This window comes from Balaenoptera borealis, assembly GCF_965194805.1.
Source record: "Balaenoptera borealis genome assembly, chromosome: 16".
Taxonomy (NCBI): Eukaryota; Metazoa; Chordata; class Mammalia; order Artiodactyla; family Balaenopteridae; genus Balaenoptera; species Balaenoptera borealis.
The window spans coordinates 63,252,666-63,271,823 of record NC_138872.1 but is presented as its reverse complement, the minus strand read 5'-3'; the positions used below and the strand labels follow the sequence as shown (position 1 = coordinate 63,271,823).

The 19,158-nt window shown below is 48.4% G+C and overlaps 1 protein-coding gene across 3 annotated transcripts in view; it reads left to right on the top strand.

The window, feature by feature from the left end:
• The first annotated feature begins 19 nt into the window (after window positions 1-19).
• ABCC6 (ATP binding cassette subfamily C member 6) overlaps window positions 20-19,158 on the top strand; it is a 71,417-nt gene continuing 52,278 nt past the window's right edge. For 2 of the 3 annotated variants that reach the window (XM_082360763.1, XM_082360762.1), the window contains exons 1-8: window positions 20-2,738; window positions 3,610-3,792; window positions 5,211-5,336; window positions 5,490-5,618; window positions 8,491-8,616; window positions 9,854-9,915; window positions 12,508-12,639; window positions 18,079-18,282. In XM_082360763.1, the coding sequence (XP_082216889.1) occupies window positions 2,703-2,738; window positions 3,610-3,792; window positions 5,211-5,336; window positions 5,490-5,618; window positions 8,491-8,616; window positions 9,854-9,915; window positions 12,508-12,639; window positions 18,079-18,282 (998 nt within the window). In that variant the 5' untranslated portion in view covers window positions 20-2,702. The remainder of the gene's footprint in view (window positions 2,739-3,609; window positions 3,793-5,210; window positions 5,337-5,489; window positions 5,619-8,490; window positions 8,617-9,853; window positions 9,916-12,507; window positions 12,640-18,078; window positions 18,283-19,158) is intronic. The other variant, XM_082360764.1, reaches the window with a different exon arrangement.

Below are 19,158 nucleotides of genomic sequence, written 5' to 3'. Positions count from 1 at the left end.
AAAGATTTATGGCGCATGCTCAGCAACAAAACGAGACCATTTGTGCCCTCTGGAGGCCTGGAGGACTCCTCGCACCGTCTGGCAGGTGCAGTTGCAAACTGTGTGTGTACAGTCGTAAACTACAAAGCTAAACTCTACTTTGGGATTCAGTAGCACTGAAATTGGAAAGGACGAGAGACTGTTGATCGAAGTATCCAACAACTTTCCCGAATCTTTTTGACTGTAAATTTCACAAGTATAATCTCAAACCCCTTTTAGGGATTTGTGTCAACTGGTGTATTTTTCCGTGATAAGTGATGAATTAGTTTTTTTTTTAAAGAAAAACATGTCATTTAAGTTCAGCATAATATTTAAAAGGTATTTAAATTTTATTTAATCCCAGCTCCAATAACATTTGTATAGAAACAAACTTTGAGGGTTTTCCCCCAGTAAGCAAGAGATGCATGCAGTTTGATTTACTTTGAACTAGCTCTGTGAGACAATGCATGATTTATCTGCAAATAAGTTCAAAAATCAGCACGTTATATTTTGTCCTAAGACTGAGTGTATAACATAGTGTAGATGAACTACAAGTCACCACATCAACATAGACAAAAATTGCTTTTCTGACCTGATATTTGAAAGTCTTCCATTTTACCCCTGAAAACATCAAGTGCTTTATTTGGATAGTTTTTAATACTTTGTTTCTAAATGATGAGGTAAAAGAGAAGATTTCCCACTGAAATTTGCCATTGTGGCTAAAACTCAAGCAATATAATACAATTATGAATCACAGTGATTTTAAACTACACAGTGGTCAAAACCTTCACAGTGGCTACAATGCAACGATACACCCACTGAGGATTTCAATCATGAGCGCATCAGATTTCTGCTTCTCACTCTGCATTCTCACTCCAAATACAGTGAGATTCTCAACTGTTCAATTATAAAGAGAAACTATTTAAATAATGGTTTTATTTTCTGAGGTTCATTATTTATCATTACAATTGAAACAGATGCCCTTTACTCTCCCTAACATAAATCCCTGGTTTGTCTTAGCAAATCACCAGGGGGGGTGAAAGCCATCGATTAGGAAATGCTGGCCTATGGAATCCTCTTATCTTACAGAATGGTAAACCGAGGCCCAGAGAGGGAAAGGGACTTATCTAGGGCTCCGCACACAGCCATGTGTTGTTCAGAGAGCTGGAAAGTAGGCTTTGGGATGCCCGAGTTCTGTTCTTGGCTCACCTGCTGATTTCCTCTGTGTTCTTCCTGCCTTCCTAACCATTCTCCCTCAAACTTTCACCATTCCCCTCAAATTCATCTTCAGGTATATAAAGAAATAAAGCACTAGGACTGTGGCAATGCCAGCTGGAGCAGGGGTTTCAGGGAGAGGGGGCTCAAGCCTCCCCATAATTTCCATCAGCCGCCACCAAAACCACCTCAAATAAACAGACGCGATCTGAATGTAAACAGCAGACCATCCACACTCAGCCTCAAGACAGATCCCTGAGTTTCTGTGTCGCTGCTCTTCCAGAACTCCCAGGCAGGAGGACAGCTGAAGGCATACTGCCTAGGTCCCAGACCAGGGTTGGAGAAACTCAGAAAAGAAAAGGGGAAAAGGCCAGGGAACCCATGCTGTGGAAGCCCTGCCGGAGGCGGGAAAAAGGACAAGAAGTAACAGGGCAGCATGGAGAGTGCAAAGGATTTGAATTCTTCACTCAAACTGAGCACCTGTGCTTGTCGGTCTGAAAAAGCTGAGTCTTTCCTTCCTATCTTGAAAGGAATACATGCTCATTGCAGAAGGAAAGAAAATAGAAAAGGGAAAGCAAGGAAAAAGAAAAATTAGGATTCCCATGACCACCGCTTTAGAGCATTTCCATCTTTTTATCTATGCATATATGTTACATAGAGTCATCTCCCAAAAGAACTCGTGGCTGGGGACACACCTTGCTTTAAGACCCAGAAGAAGAAGGTAAATGACTTGACTTCCTTCCCCACTTTCCCCAACTTAAGCACATACTTTTTTCCTTTGGAAACATATCACAGGCTATTTTGTATTATAATCTCTTTTTTCCACTTAGCATTTAGCAACCATATTTCCGTATTAAATATATTTCTGCAATGGCGCTTTGAACCACGGCTTAGTAACCTAGGGATGAAATAATACTACTAATGCTAATAAGAGCTAACTCCGTTTGCGCGTTTACTGTGTGCCTGGCACTGTGCTAGACACTTTGTTGGTCATCTTAAAATCTTCCTCCCACTCTAGAGGCAGACAATGTCCATCCCACAGGTGAGGAGACTGCGGCTCTTACTAACCAGGCGGTGCCCCCATCCCCCATGCCGGTTGTTGGACATGTGCACACCTGTTGGGTTCACTTATCAGGATAAATTCCTGGAATTGTTGGTCCACAATATTCGGGAAGCTTGCGATGACATTTGTTCCAGGGGGAAGGGGGGTTATATGGGGATGCCGCTGCACTTTCTGGGGCTCCGGGATCCCCTCCCTCGCTGCCTGTTGGGGCCTCCCTTAGCGCCCCTCCACCTCGCCTCCTTTCACCCCTTCGCGCCCCACCCCCGCCGCGCGGCCGGACCTTGCCCGGGGCCTCGCAATCCCGGCGCTCGAATCCCCGCCCCTTGCACGGCGGAGCGCGGCCAAGGAAGCTGTCCAGGGACCCACCGACAGTCTGACAGACTGACTGACGGACGCACGGCGCCCGATGGCCGCGCCTGGCGAGCCCTGCGCGGGCCCGGAGGTGAGTGTCTCCATCCCGCCCCTCTCTCCTTTTCGGGCTCGAGAAATCTCTTGGGCAGGGGAGGGGAGAGACCTCCAAACTCCTGGCCGGGAGGGGAGGAGACCTGCCAGCCTAACCGCAGGGCGGGGCGACCCCCTTAACCAAGCTGGTCCCCCAAAGAACCCAGCCATGTTAAAGGGGCCTACTAGACCCGCCCCACCCCTCTCTGGTTCCTGTCTCATCAAAGGGTTCTAGTGGGAGGGTGACAGTGATGCAGTAGGGGGAGAATTAAAGCAGCCGTGTCTTCTAAACTCACATTCACACTTCTCAGATAAGGAAAGGCCAGCAGAAGGTCTGAGATAAGAATTACAGATGGCCACCTCCAGTAGAACAAGCTTCGGGGTCAGACAGGCCAGCATGGACTCAGCTCTGCCATTTCCTATTTGTGTGGGCCTGAAGGAGTCTGTTCCCCCACCCCCAACCCCGTGCCTCAGTTTCTGGTCTATGAAATGGGGACAGTAATACCTACCTCCTATAGTGGTTATAAGTATGTGCCCAACACTCATCAGAGAGCCCAGGTCTCCTAGATTCTAGGACCGGACTGCCTTGGTTCAGATCCCAGCACCACCACTGTCCAACTGGGTGACATCAGCCAACTCACTCAACCTCTCTGGGCCTCAGCTGCCTCATCTGCAAAATCAGTATGACTGCATCTACTTCATAAGATTGGGGTTAGGGCTAAAGAAGTCGAGAATTATGAAGTACTCTAAAGAGTGCTTAGCACATTTTCATGTAAATGTTAGGGGTCCAAAGAGTTGCCTGGCCCCCTAAGCAGGTGAGTTTGGGACCCCTGCGTTGTACCATCATAACAGTCACCCTGGTGTTCCCTCAGGTCTGGAACCAGACGGAGCCCCAGCCCGCCGCTGCCCGCCTGCTGAGCCTGTGCTTCCTGAAAACGGCAGGGGTCTGGGTGCCCCCCATGTACCTCTGGGTCCTTGGCCCCATCCACCTCCTCTACATCCACCGCCATGACAAGGGCTACCTCCAGATGTCCCGCCTCTTCAAGGCCAAAATGGTAGCCACTGCCCCTGGGAGCCTGTAACCAGACAATGGTAGGGGGTCGGGGGAAACAGGCTGGAACCTGGCAGAGACCCCAAAGTAGACACTTCTTCTATCAAGGAGCACACAGCATGGGGACAAGAAGGGACCGTGTTAATCAAACAGAGCAATACCCCAGAGGCTACAGAGGGAAACTCAGTGGAATAGATTCTCCCAAACAGATCTGGTAATAATAAAAACCATACATCCACAAACACACCTCCGGACACCCACACATCCAGTTTATGGCCATCACAGCCCAGCATTCCCCAAAGTGTGCAGTGTACACTCCTGGGATACACAAGGTGATTCTAGGGCCATGCTAGGATGAACCTTTTAAATGTTTAACAGCTATGCATTGATTTTTGTGTTTCCCCACTGGCGGTACTAAAGAACAGTTCTTAAAATTGTTATGTATTTATTTGACAGTGTTAGAAAAACACTGGCATTGCAAGTGTGAGCTTTTCTGCTCATCCTCCCGTTCTCCAGACTTCTACAAGAATGCCCTCCAAGGTTCATTTATTTCCATACCACCTTGTAAATTTTTGACCTGTTGCCGACCACCTATCCAGGGCTGGCACACTCTTCCTTAAAGGGCCAGATAGTACATGTCTGAGGCTTTGAGGATCATGTGGTCTCTGTCCCTACTACTCAATTCTGCTCTTGCAGCAGGAAAGCAGCCACAGACAACAGTAAACAAATAGATGTGACCGTGTTTCAATAAAAGTTTATTTATAGTCACTACAATTTGCATTTCATATAATTTTCATGTCATGACATATTAGACTTCTTAAAGTTTTGTTCAATGACTGAAAAATGTCAAAACCATTTTTAGCTCAGAGGTGATACCAAAACAGGCAGGAGGCCAAACTCAGCCTGCAGGTGGTAGTTTGACCCCTGCTTGAGACTAACTGAAATGTTCAATAGTTTCTCCAGTGTGCCCAGGTCTGCCCACTTTCTTGATTTCTCTTGTTCAAAAGAGAGACCAATGCATCTTAGAGCAGGCCTGGAGACATACCAGTCCCAACAGAGAGTTCCTCCTTGATTTAATAGTAGGGAGGGAAAGAGACTTAAAGAGGGTATAACATTTTCACCTAGAGAGTAAATTTCATTTCATGCTGTTCCTTCATCCCTAAAGCATCCTCCCGTGCATTATGGGAGCACCGCTGGCATTTTGGATCCCACCAAGTTGGCTTGGGCCCTTGTGGTGCATTATTTATATGACAGTTACAGGTCAAGATTGAGCTGCATCACCCCTTACAGCTTTTTCTTTCACGTCAGCACTGTTCAATGATCACACTGGTACGTTACAGTGCCCCATCCAGAGCCACTGTCCAATTGGCCGCCATCTTTCTTCCCCCCCCCCCCCAGCCTTATCCAAATTTGTTTCCCCAGGTGCTTGGCTTCACCCTCATAATCCTGTGTACCTCCAGCGTGTCTGTGACTCTTTGGAGAATCCGGCAGGGAACACCCCAGGCCCTAGAGTTCCTCATACACCCCACCGTGTGGCTCACCACAATGGTAAATGACATCCCCAGACCTGCTGGCTTGTTCCTAGCTGCTGCTTTTCCTGCCCTGGTGGAGGGCATGGGGCAGAGCGGGGCTCCTTCCCTACCCTCTCTTCCCCCACCCTTCCCTGCCTCTGTCCACCTCCCACCTGACTCTCTGGTCCAGAGCTTCGCCATGTTCCTGATCCACGCTGAGAGGAAGAAGGGGGTCCAGGCATCCGGGGTGCTCTTTGGGTACTGGCTGCTCTGCCTTCTCTTCCCAGCCACCAGCACCGCCCAGCAGGCCTCACAAGGGGTAAGTGGGGGCCTGGGCCACCTGGGAACCAGTAGGGCAGTTTCAGGCCTTGGGTCCCATCCTTCCTCCTCGTCTTTCCACCCATGGCTTATTCTCTACACAGAGACACACACACCACAAGTGCTTAAACTCAAGTGACACACAAACACATTTCACATAGAAGTTCCCATCAACCCATACCTTTTTGGCAACACAAATTCCCATTGTCTTACACACTCAAGTCACACACTTCACTTGCACACACTTGTATGAACCCATTCACGTATCACACAACCACAGACTCTGAAACATCACACACAAACACACAGACACACACACTCGCCTGCACACGTCCACTCACAATTGCTGCCACCCAGGTGTGGCTATGCCTTCAAGCTCCTACAGGACTCAGGCACAAATGTCCCACATGCACACACTCACACACACTGCGTAGGCACTGAAACACTGTTGGTTTGAAACCTCAGGGGTTCCCGGGTGAAATTAGAAACCGGCCCCATACACGGAGGGCCAGGAGAGACCAAAGAAAGAGGCAGCCACTGCAGATCAGTAGGTGACGATTTTAACGAGCAAGGGAACTTACCTACGAGGCTTGTCTTGGGCGATGCAAGAGAAGTTGATCTCTGCACCCACCTGCCAGAATCTTAACAGTTTATAGAAGATTTAACAGGGGTCAGTCACATGTACTGTCCAGAGGGTTTAATCAACACATTGCTCTTTCAAGGAAGGCTGCATCCTTGAAGTAGTTCCTAGTGCAGGAACAGTGTGGCCACAATGCACATTTCAAGGACAGGGGAGGGGTGAGGAGCCTCCAATTGCTGGGTCCAGCTCACAGGTCAGCCAGCGGTCACGTCCTCTGGATGGCCTCCTCCAGCACACACCTGCACTCACTCTGACTCCATGTACCTGCACGTTTCCCCTCATTCTCACCTATTCTCACCCTCACCCGTGCTCCCATACATCCATATTTACACACTCATTTTGCACACTCACCCATATTTGTTTCCCTACCTGGGAGGCAGCGTTTCCATGTTAGAGGGCATGAGCTGCACAGAGAAAAATGTATAACCTCAACAAGGGTTTCTCAACCTCAGCACCCTTTACGTAATTCTCTTTGGGGTGGGGGCAGTGGGGGAGGTGTCCTGTGCACTGTGGGATGTTGCAGAGCACCCCTGGCTTCCACCCACTAGATGCCAGTAGTACCACCCCATTACGGTAACCTGTGTCTACAGACAATGGCAGATGTCCCCTGGGGGCAAAATCTCCCCAGTTGACAACCACTTGCATAGCTGGCGCACTCACCCAAGACGTTGGATAAGGAAACCAATCAGAGGCTGCTGGTCATCATTTCAAGAGCCAAATGGTTACTCTGTCCTGCTCATAAAAGTAGAAGGCAGAGAAACACCTTCTGTCCTTAAGGACAGATTTCTTTACAAAGCAATTTTTGTAACTAATGGGAAAATTCCACAGGCCATCCACTGATTTATGAAAGGATGGGTTCCCACAGTTGACTTCTCAGTTAGCTGTTTGGAACACAGCATAGAAATAATACTATTGGGACCACCTATGCTCTGGAGCTCCATGTGCCAGGCTCTGTGGCAAGCACTTGACATCAGGAATCCAGTGAAGATTCTAATCGTCCTGTTTTAAAGATGAGGAGACTAAGGCTGAGAGAAGTGAGTGACTTCCTCAAGGTCATGCAGCTCAGGTCTGCAGAGCCAAGTCCATCTCACCCAAATTCAGAACAAACTTTCCAGTAGAAACGATGGTAAAAATGACACTATGGGGAATAATGTAGTTGGAATATCAGACTGTCTACTATCTGCCCCCAAAAAACAAAAATAAAAACAAAGAAGTATAAAAATTTAGTAGAAAAATTGTGATTTGAAGCTAGGGCTCTTGTTGTAAGCCACAAAAACTCAACTCACACTAGCTTAAGGAAAAAAAGTCCAAGGGAATCTATTAGCTCATAGACGTGGGACCTGCCAGGCATAGAGGGTCCAGACATTTAGATAACACCACCAGATCTCCATTTCTCTCTGTCCCTTGGCTCTGCTTCATTTTCCAGTGGGATGGCAAGAAGAGCCCCAATTGCTCCAGACTTATGTTCCATCAGTAGCCAGGGGACTAGATGGTACCCATTAGTCAGGCCTCCATCACCTGCCCATCCCCTGGGATGGAATCAGTTCTGCATAAACCCCATACCTGAGCACGGGGAAAAAAATTAGGGTTCTCTGGCCAGAAGGGGCAAGGGATGCGAAAGCAATCATGGCACGGCAGCAAAAGCTCATGATCTGGATCAGATCATCTGTGTGGCCTTGATCAAGGTGCTATCACTCCCCTGAGCTTTGGTTTCCCAACGAGTAACACAGAGCAGGTAAACCCCAGCTGGGGTCAGGGTCAGGAGGAACTTGATGAGACAGTGCATGTAAAGACTCCAGCATGTGCCCGAGGCAGAGTAAATGCTCCATGAAACCAGCTCCCTTCTTAAACCAGGGAACACTGGCCACAAGGGAGTGGGACGGGAGATTGTGGGGGGAGGGGAAGGGGGTCCTTTATTGCACAAGGAGAAAGGCAAAGTGTCCCTTCAACTCATGTCCCGGTGCCTAAAGCCAGTTGTCACCTGGCTAAGGGCAAACACCCCGCCTGCCATTTGTATGGACAGAATATGCATAAGCCAGGTATTTTCGAGAAGCCCAGGAATGCTGGGGGTTCTGACTTTCAAACCTGGCGGCTCCGGCCCCCTGCCTGGGCACTGCTCCCAGCATCAGAAACCCTGTTCAGCCTCCACCCCTTCTCCCCTTCCCCACACCCTCCCCAGTCTCTGCTCCTCAAGAGCCCAGACTCAGTGGGTCTTCTGCTTTCTCTCCCACAGGATTTCCAGAGTGACCCCTTCCGCCACCTGTCAACCTACTTGTACTTGTCTCTGGTGGTGGCAGAGTTTGCGCTGTCTTGCTTCGCCGATCAACCGCCCTTCTTCCCTAAAAGGCCCCCGCAGCCTGTAAGTCACCACATCTCCAAGTGCCTTGCTTGTCCCTGTCCCTCTTCTGTTCCATCTCAGCCCCCCCAAGTGATGGAAGGAAGTTAAACTAGAGCACAGGCCTTTAATTTTTTTATTCATTCAGCCAAAAGCATATTACATGTCTACTCCATTCCATGGGTTGGCCAACTCTTTCTGTCCAAGATAGAAAATAGTTTAGGCTTTGTGGGCCATACAGTGTCTGTATACATGGCAACTACTCAAGCCTACTTTCATAGCACAAAAGCAGACACAGACACTATGTCAACAAAGGAGCATGGCTGTGTTCCAATAAAATTTTATTCACAGAGACAGGCAGTGGGCCGGATTTGGCCTGGGCGCTGCAGTTTGCCAACATGCTCTATGCCCCAGCTCGGTACTGAGGATCTATGGTGAACAAGCGATGTCTCTGTCCTCATGCAGCTAACACCCAAGTAGGGGAACTAGACGTTAATCACACAATTACACAAACGTGTAGAAAATTGCAACTGGGACTGGTTGTAAAGATTCAAGATTAAAGTGACTTGCCCAATAGAAATGCTCTGCAGGAGAAGTCCACGGTCCATGAGAGTTTACAACAGGTAACACTGAATAAGTCTGTGAAATCAGGAAAGAATTCTCTGAGAAAAAGACAGCTGAGCTGAGAAATCATCTAAAAAGATGCTCAACGGTTTGAATAATTAAGTTAAAACTGTAATAGGACTTTTTCCAATGAGAGTAGCAGAAAAAAAATTAAAAATTGATAACAAGCTGTGATGGCAAAGATGTGGTAAAATGGGCACTCTCATGCCCTATTGATGAAGAGTATAAATCTGTGCAGTCTTCCTGGAGCTGCTGGTAAAATCTCACTTCCTCTTCACCTCCTTTCCACATTCACTGAAGGATATTGTTGAGGACATTCTTGTCTGTGTCATGCATGGTCCTTGCTTTGAGAACTTCTTGGTCTCAGTATTACTAAAGTTGTTCTGAGCAACTGTTCGTTCTTACCTTGTAGGTACTTTCAGTCCTGTGGCCGAATCCCTTTTTGGCTTGCCTGCTAGGAAGCACCATGCCCTTTGGTATCTACTGTAGATAAGTAGGCAGGACATCTCAGTCTGTGCTTTCAGTATTAAGCTTGTGGTCAGTTCATCCTGTCTTCCTGCCCTTGGTTCTCCTTACCACATATGGCCATGGATTATGACACCAAATCCTCCCCCTTCTAAATCATTTGTCTTTGCAGAATCCATGTCCAAAGGCTGGGGCCTCCTTCCCCTCCAAGGCCATGTTCTGGTGGGTTTCTGGGTAAGTAAAGTAGCAGGGAAGGGGCTGGGGTGGTGCTCCCACCCACCTGCATTTGCTCCTCTTATTTGTCATCACAGCTTTTGCCCCAGGAGGTTTCCTCCGAAGCCTACCAAGGTCAGCCAGGCTTTCTCCATCCCAGCCTCCATGCTTCCTTCTCAGATTTTAGTGTGTCCACTATCCACATCCCATTCCCACTCACTCACTGGAGTGAGATCTGAGTTTGAATCCTGGCTCTGTCTCTTAGCTGGCCATATCACAAGCATTCGGAGTCTCAGTTTTCCCCTCTGTAAAATGGGAACAGCACTACCTTCATTAAATGTAAAGTGCTTAGTGCTTGTACATGGAAGGCACTCAATAAAATCATATCTCTATCTAGTCATTCCACCAACATTTAATAAGCACCTATTATGTGCTAAGCACCGAGGATGAGGACGTACAACACCAATTCTTTACTCACTAGAGGCTCCCAGGCTGGTGGAGAAGACAGATGTTTCCCCAGAGTCAGCACACCAGATACTGAGGATGCGCCCACCTACTGGGCCCTCTCCTGACCACACCACAGTCAGATCACAGTCGCACCCAGATTTGAATCCCAGCCCCACCACTTCCTGGCTGTGTGACCTTGGGCAAGCTACTTAACCTCCCTGTGCCTCAGTCTCTGCACTTGTAGAATGAGGATCATAATAGCATCTACCTAATAGGGCTTTGAGGATTAAATGAGATAAGGTTTGTGAAACACTTAGAACAGGATCTGGCCCATAATGAGTATTATATAAAGTGGTTGTTAAATAAATGAAGAATAGGATACTCTGAGGGTGTGGAATTGGTGAAAAGAGCATAGAAATCTGCTAAACATCTCTAGAGAGAATCTAGCCCTGTTTCCCAAATGTAGGCACTTATGGACCATTCTTCAAGCTTTTTGCCTTATTGGGGTATCACTCTTACTCTATTTACTTAATGAATTTTCTTTAAATCAACTCACTTTTTCTACTTTAATAACCTTTTAAAAAGGAAACTTTCTATCTCTACCAAAATCAGAAAAATCTAGAATCCCTTGCCATGTAGAACACCAAAAATAATTTTAGTGAAAACCAAGTATTGTGAAGAATTTCTGGATCCAAACTGTTGCTTGCCTGAGTTTGTATAAAGAGGAGCTCAAGTCTCAAAGAGGAGCTCAAGACCAGCTCCAAACAAAACCTTCTCCTTGGTGTCACGAGAAAGATGAAAGAGACCTAAAAAATAAGAACACTCCTGCTGTGGAAGTCTGCAGTCGTTAATTTCTTGTGTGTGCATGTTGGTTTGAAAACTGTCCCCAGTAGACGGTAGGCTTGGAGAGACGGAAGAAAGAGGCAGCCACTCCAGACTGGTAGGAGGCAGGGTTAACAAGCAAGAGAACTTACATATGAGGCTTGTCTTGGGCACCGCAATGTGAGTAGCTCTCCGCACCTGCCCACCAGAATCTCAACAGTTTACAGAGGCCTTAACAAGGTTCAGATACATACACCATCCAGATGGTATAACACTTAACTACTGCATCCTTGAAGTAGCTCCTAGTGTGAGACCAGTGGGCGGAATGGAATGTACATTCCAAGGACAGGGGAGGGAGGAGCCTCAGATTGCCTGGGTCCAGGTCACGGGTCCACAAGTGGTCACATCCTCTCGATGACATCCTCCAACAAGGCACCAACTACAGTCATCTCATATACCAGTCCCAAGCGCTGGGAAACACTCTTATTTTAAGATGAGAAAATTGAGGTCCGTTGCTGGGCAGTGACTTGCCCAAGGTCACAGGGCTGTAAAGTAGTGATTTTTATTTGACAAATCTTGTGCCCTGAGCCAGGATGTGAGGATACAGAAGAGGGAGAATCAAGGCAAGTACTGTCTTTGCCCCTATGGAGCTTACTGTCCAGTGGAGGAGAAAGACTAAATAAATAATCAGACTGAAAAATTAAATAATGATAACTGTAGCAAGCATTATCAAGAAAAAGCTCAGGAAGCTAGAGGATCTTGCAATGGGAGAATCTACCTGGACTTGGGTGTGGGGGGTCATCAAGTGGGTTTTTAAGGAAATCACGTCTAGGCCAGAGGTGAAGGACAAGTAAGAAGTGGCAGGGAAAAAGTTTTAAGCAGAGTGACGTGCATGTGCAAAGGTCCTGAGGCCAGGTGGCTGGAGCAGTGACCGAGGAGGAGAATGGGTACATTTAAAGCTGAGGGAGGAGTTCAGGTTTCCTCCACAGTAATAGTTTTCAACTCTGGACTTCTGAGTCCTAGGGAGGTTTATTTCCCCTGTCACAGGTCACCCTTTGGTTAAGTCACTTAATCTCTCTGAGCCTCTGTTTTCTTTCTTTTCTGTAAAATGGATCAATAGTAATCTACTGAATAGGCTCACGTGAGAATTAAATGAGATGTTCTTTGTAGACTGAGAGGTGCCCTCCAGTGTTAGTGCAGTTAGGCAAATTGCTTTCCTTGTACCGAGGGGCTAGCAGAGGTGCAGAGTGGTAAAGTGACTTACCTAGGGTCACACAGCTACCAAGCCAGGACCCTTCAGGGGTGGACACAGGAGGAGCTTGCTCTGGTGATCCTCTTTTACAGGTTAGTTTGGAGGGGCTACTGGAGGCCGCTGGGACCAAAAGACCTCTGGTCGCTTGGGAGAGAAAACTCCTCAGAAGAACTTGTTTCCCAGCTTGAAAAGCAATGGACAAGGAACCGCAGTGCAGCCCAGCGGTGAGTGTGTGGAAGATGGGAGCTCAGCCCGAAGCTCGGTCAGCAAATCGCTTGACCCCAAATACAACCACGCCCCTACTCCAGGCTCCAACGCCATGGTCCCCTCCCTGTCAGCTGACCTCACTAAGCATTAGCAGGTCGGGCTCAAGATGCTTTCCCTCCCAGAGTGCTTTGCAGGTTCCAAAAGGATATTGACAGAGGGGGAGCCTCTCTAGGCTCCCAGAAGGAAGCTCGGATGGTGGGATGGAGGCAGGGAACAGAAGGACTATTTTAAGACTGGGGGTGGAGAGGTAGGTATGGTCCATAACACGCAGGCCACTACTCACTTATTACTTAACCTGAGTGATTAGTTTCCTGGCCTTTAGTTTTCTTATCTGTTCAAGGGGGATGCCATTAGCCCTAGCTCATAGCTTGTGGGAGATGAAAAAAAAAAAAAAGATTTATAGAAAAGAACTTAGCGAATTTCTTAAAAATGGTAAAAGTTCCAGCAATATCAGTTATCCAGAGGATTTCAATCTCTTTCTAGTCCTGCCCACTCTGCCTCACTCTTGCCCTCTCTGGCATCTCTGGAAACTTCTGCGAAGTGCTCAGAGCCTGAGGAACCTGGTTTGTGAAACTTTGGTCTAGAGAAATAAGCTCTCAAATAGGATTAATTAAACCAGGGTTAAATGTAGCCCTGCCATCGAGTGGTTGATGACCTTGGACAAGTTGCTTGACCTCCCTGGAGCCAGGTATTTCAGGGCACAGACAAAAGTAGCTCTGTGGGAAAAGTTACAGGGTTCCCCTGCATACTCTATAATTTTGTGGTGGTTGTTATAGGTGGCTAAATCCCGCAAATTAGAAGGAGCCAGAGAGAGACAGAGTCTGCTGGCTCACATAGCTGAGAAGGTAGGTCTGGCCTCAGGTGTGGCTGGATCCAGGACTTGCATGATGTCCAAATTCTTTCCCTCCATCTCTCAACTCAGCTGTTGTCTGGGCACTGGTCTCTCCATAAGGCCTGTCCTGTATCATGCCAACTCAGCAACCCCTACTACCATCCACATAGAAACTCCCAAGGAAGGCCTTTTATTGGCTGGCTTGAATCACGTGCCTCTCAGGGGCCAATCCCATGGCTGGAGAGCAGGCCCTGTAATTGGTGGTCTCTTCAGAGCCACACAGGGAGGGGAGGAGCTGCTCCCCAAAGGAAGGGAGTATGTTTTCCAAAAGGGGTAAGTAATACGAGCAAATCAAAACAGCAGCTCTCGCTCTCACCCCAGGCATATCTTGCTGTACTGTGAGTTTAAGTACAGCTTAAGTGAGTTTTGAGTGGCAGAATTAATTCAAAAGGACCCTGGAGGTCTTGTCCACCCTCTCCCAGCTCTGACCTCCCCTGCCAGCCTGGGAATGATAGTCACCCAGTGTTAGAGCTAGCACATAGAAACATTCTCCAAAACAGTTTGAGAATCCGTGAACAACTGACAGAAAGAGAGGAGGATGGCAGGGTTATACAGAGATCTGGCTCAGGCATTTTCTAAGCTGACTGATTACACACCAAGAGAACTTTGGTTTTATTTCTAAAATATTTTGCAACCTTCGGGGGCAGGGAGAGGACGTCATCTTAAGAGGTCACAGACCAATCTGTCTGCTGGCCAAGTCAGTCACAGGTGTGTTTGGCCAGCATGGTATCTTGTTGTTCTTGTTGTTTAAGGTTTTTTCTTTGTTTTGTTTTTTAATAAGTTGCCAACATTTAAAATGTTGGATATGTCACTTGAAAATCTGGAACTTTGGCCTCTCTTAAAGTAGAATGGCAGTACTGGGCCACATCCCTGCATGGCAACAGGAGGGTGGATCTGGGTAGCAGCTTCCCCACTGAACAGGGCATGTGAGCTGCAGTCACCACCACTCCCTTTTATATCCCCCAGCTTACACCTGGCCACTCACTCACACCCCCTGCCTTGGCCTGTGGTCATTTTTGGGTCCTGCACTAAGTGGCTTTGGAACCACAGACCAAAGACCAGCCACCAGTCTAGAGACCTTCCCTGATGGAAAGTGAGACCAGCTAGAAAGGAAGAAGTTTGTTCCCAAGCCTGCAGGCTGAACACAGTGACTCAGAATTTTGGGGTGAGCAGCTAGAACAGAACAGAGCAAAACATCCAGCTGGAAAGAGGCTTTCACAGTGGTCTCTTCACCCACCCCATTTTATGGATGGGAACACTGAGGCTCAGAGGGAAGGGCATTTGGACCTCGGTTTTCCTGCTCAAAGGCCAGGTTCTATCAACCAAACCAAATCATTTCCTTCCTCCCTCCCTCCCTCCTTCCCTTCCTTCCTTCCTTCCACAAATCTTTATTAATATCAAGCAGTAGGCCCTTTGCACACATCACTCCATCTGTTTTTTCCCATTCACTGGACAAGTATTTATTGAGCACCTATGCATTCAGGTGCTGAACTAGGTGCTGGGGGAAATACAAGTAAAAAGAAAATACAAGCAGAAAGCCTACCCACCTGAGTTCCACTTTGGGCGGGGCCGGAGGTGGGGGTGGCCCTGGTTGGCACTTGCCCAGTGGTTGCCCAGCCCAGTGGGTGTGCGGCACCAGCCGAGTCAGGACCAGCACCCAACATTTGGCATCGAGGCGCGCGGCGTGGACGCCATGCTGGCCTTGCCTCCGACCCGGCCCAACCCCAGGCAAATTGTGGGCGCCAAGGAGAGGCCACATCTCAGGGCTACAGAGGTGACAAGGGAGAGGGGTGAGCGCAGGGTTAGAAAAATGGCTGAATTGCAAATACCGGAAGGGGAGGCTGGGGGGCGGGGGTAGGCTTCAAGACAGGGGTAGAAAATTAACATTTGCTTATTTCTTAGCAAACCGGGTGGTAAAGACTGGTTCCTGATAGCCTCTTGTGCTAAAAATACCACTTTTCCTTTGGACTGCCTGCTGAGATTTGTCCCTCCCCTCCATCCTGAGGAGATGCTGAGAGGTTTCTTGAGGGGGAAGGAGGGAGGGACTGGACGTCCGGCTTGTGGTGGAGGGGTATTCACACTGCTGGCTGGGCCTTGGGGGTAAAAAGGCTGACTTCCGGGGTCTCAACCCACCTCTCTGAAAAATGAGACCCAGGCACACCACTGATCCTTCAACTCGTTCAGGTGGAGTGGGGCTAGGCGGTTTGCTTTGCTGGACAACAGGAAACTCGTATCTGTTAAAACTGGGCCAAGAGACTAGTTGCACCCGGTTCTAGTAAAAGCAACCAACAGGTTAAGTCCAGTGTCACGAGGAGATCTTGAAAAGTTCAGTCTATTCCCAGGTAGTGAGTGCTTGATTCAGTGCCTGATCTGTGCCAGGCCCTGTTTTGATGCTGGGGATACAGCAGTAAACAAGACAGCTGTGGCCGCTTGTTCCAGAAAGCTGATTTTTGGTGGAGAAGACAGATAATTGCAAGTTGAAGTAAATGCTGGGACAAAAAACAAGGGACTGGGATAGAGGACCAGAGCTACTTTAGTTGGAGCCAGCAGGGAAAGTGTCTTTGAGGAGGTGATGTTGAAATTGAAGTCAAGCCTTGGGAAGAGCAGGGCAGAGACATTCCAGACCATGGACAGTTTGTGCTGAAGTCCTGAGAAAGGTAAGATGTGGATGTGTCAAGGAGCTGAAAGAAAACCAGAGAGGGACTTCCCTGGTGGCACAGTGGTTAAGAATCTGCCTGCCAATGCAGGGGACACGGGTTCGAGCCCTGGTCCTGGAAGATCCCACATGCCGCAGAGCAACTAAGCCCGTGTGCCACAACTACTGAGCCCGAGTGCCACAACTTCTGAAGCCCGTGCTCCTAGAGCCCGTGCTCTGCAACAAGAGAAGCCACGGCAATGAGAAGCCCACGCACCGCAACGAAGACCCAATGCAGCCAAAAATAAATAAATAAATAAATTAATTTAAAAACAAAGAAAGAAAAAAGAAAACCAGAGAGGACCAGGATGAAGTGGGGAGGTGGGCAGGGGCCAGGCCATGCAAGACTGTGTCTAGGAATGGAGAGATTTTTTTAAACCATTGAAGGGTTTTATGAAGAAAAAAAAAAAAGCCCACCCACCTGGAGTTCTAACAGAACAGATAAGAAAAGGAGAGAGTTGGAGACAGTGAACATGGCTATGAAGGCAATGAATTAAATGATGGGATCCGATGGGGAGGGGTGGTCAGGGGTGGCCTTTATAAGAAGGTAACATCCTTTTGGCATTCAAGACCCAAATAATACCAAGACGTGAGCGGCAGGCATGCCCAGCTCATGACGGAGGCCAAGCCACAACTCTCCAGAGATGCCAAACTAAACAACAAGCCGGGTCAAGGGGTGAGGGGCGAGACCTTGACCTTGTTAATGAGGGCCTGGGTACCTGCACTCATCAAGGGTTTTTTTTTCTTTTTCTTTTCTTTTTAATTTTTGGGTGGGGGGTGTGGGGCTCACAAAGAGGCTCCATGTGAATCGTGAGTCAAGATCTGGGCTCAAATCCCTGCTCCGTCCTCGATGTGTGATCTCGGGCACCTGTCACCACCTCTCAGAGCCTCAGTCTCCTCCGAGGTAAAATGGGGACCCCATGACACCCATGGGGCAGGGAGGTCGAGAGGAGTTGATGAGCTTGTGTGTGTGTAAAGGGCTGATCCCAGTGCCTGGCCCTGGGTCCCAGCTCTGAAAACAGCACTGAAATTCTGATAACCCCGTAGGTTGTCAGAGCTGGAAGGGACTCAGAGAGTGGGGCCAGCTCCATCCTTTTGCATATGAAGACAGAGAGGGGAGCAGCCTGCCCAAGGCCACACAGCAACTGCGCTGTCAGTAGCTGCATCACTGCCAGCCTCTCCCTATGGCCTAGGAACAGCCTGCTTCCAGAAAGGCCCTCTGGCTTCCTCCCCTCCTCTTCTCCCTCCTCCCTCCTTCCACCTTCCTCTCCCTGTGGCCTCTGATGATGATCACGGGCCAGGGATCTTAGGCATCATGGCTGCCTGAGCTTCCATCTGCGGTTTCATTCAGAACAGGTGTGCCAGGCCCACAGACCTCATCTGTGATTCTAAACCCATTCTGAACCAGTTCTAAACTACCTCAGGGCTGGCTGGTTGTGGAAGAAGGGGAGGGCTGCGTAAGGGATCAAAAAGTGCTGGGCTCTCAAGGTTGGGATCGAATCCCAGTTCTTACACTTCTCAGCTGTGTGCCCTTGGACAAGTTTACCTTCTGAACCTCAGTTTTTTCATGTATGAAATGGGGTTACACCTGAGGGCACTCTCCAGGGTTTTTCTTATAAGGGCACTAATCCCATTCATGAGGGCTGCACCTGCATGACCTAATCGCCTCCCAAAGGTCTCACCTCCTAATACCATCACACTGGGGATTAGTTTCAACGTGAATTTGGGTGGTGGTGAGGTGGGGGTGGGGGAGACCCAAACATTCAGTCTATTACAAGGACCCAGAGCTGATTTCTCCTCTCCCCTAAGGCACACCAAGGCGACAGCATTTAAAAGGAAAGGAAACCGTTGTGCGGAGACCCCAGAGATGGAGACCCTCCTACAGCAACAGGGGGGCAAGAGGGGCCCACTGCTGAGGGCCATCTGGCAGGTGGGCCGCTCCACCTTCCTCCTGGGGACCCTCAGCCTCATTATCAGTGATGTCTTCAGGTTCACGGTGCCCAAGCTCCTCAGGTAGGTCCAGGCCTTGGGTGTCTTGCTGAGGCTGGTGGTCCCTTTAACGGCATCCTTCCAGGGCCAGGGGACCTTCAGCCCTTCTTCTGCCTGTGCCTAGACCTCTGGTGCTCAGGGCACTGAGGGTGGGTGAAAAGGATACTCAGGAAGGACCAATTAAACGAGAAAGTGACTGACCTTGGGGAGGGAAAACGAGTGAATTCTAGCCTGACTGTATCAGTTTGCTTTTACTATACAACAAAGCCCCTCAAAAGTGAGGGGCTTAAAGCCACTTCTTTAGCTCATGATCCTGTGGGTCAGCAATTCAAGCTGGGTTCAGCTGGGCGATCTTCTTTTCTTGGCTGGGTTCACTCATCTGTCTGCAGTCACCTGTGGGGCTGGCTGGGGACTGGCTGGTCCAAGACAGTCCCAGCTGGAACATCTTGTCTCTGCTCCGGTGGTCTCTCATTCTCAAAAGGCTAATTCCAGCTTGTTCACAGGGCCATTTGGCAGGGTTCCAAGACAAAGCAAAAGTTGCATTTTCTTGTGAGGCCAAAGCTGGTTGCACAGCCAGCCCAGATTCAAGAGGTGGCATGTTAGTTTGTTAGGGCTGCCATAACAAAGTACTACAAACTGGGTGACTTAAACAACAGAAATTTTTTTTCTGGTGCTTATCTTTTCTACTGTTATTTCTTTCTTTTCTTTTTTTATTGAAGTACAGTTGATTTACAATGTTGTGTTAGTTTCAGGTGTACAGCAAAGCGATTCAGTTATATTGTACATACATATGTAAATATATTCTTTTTCAGGTTCTTTTCCCTTACAGCTTATTACAAAATATTGAGTATAGCTCCCTGTGCTATAGAGTAGGTCCTTGTTGGTTATCTATTTTATAAT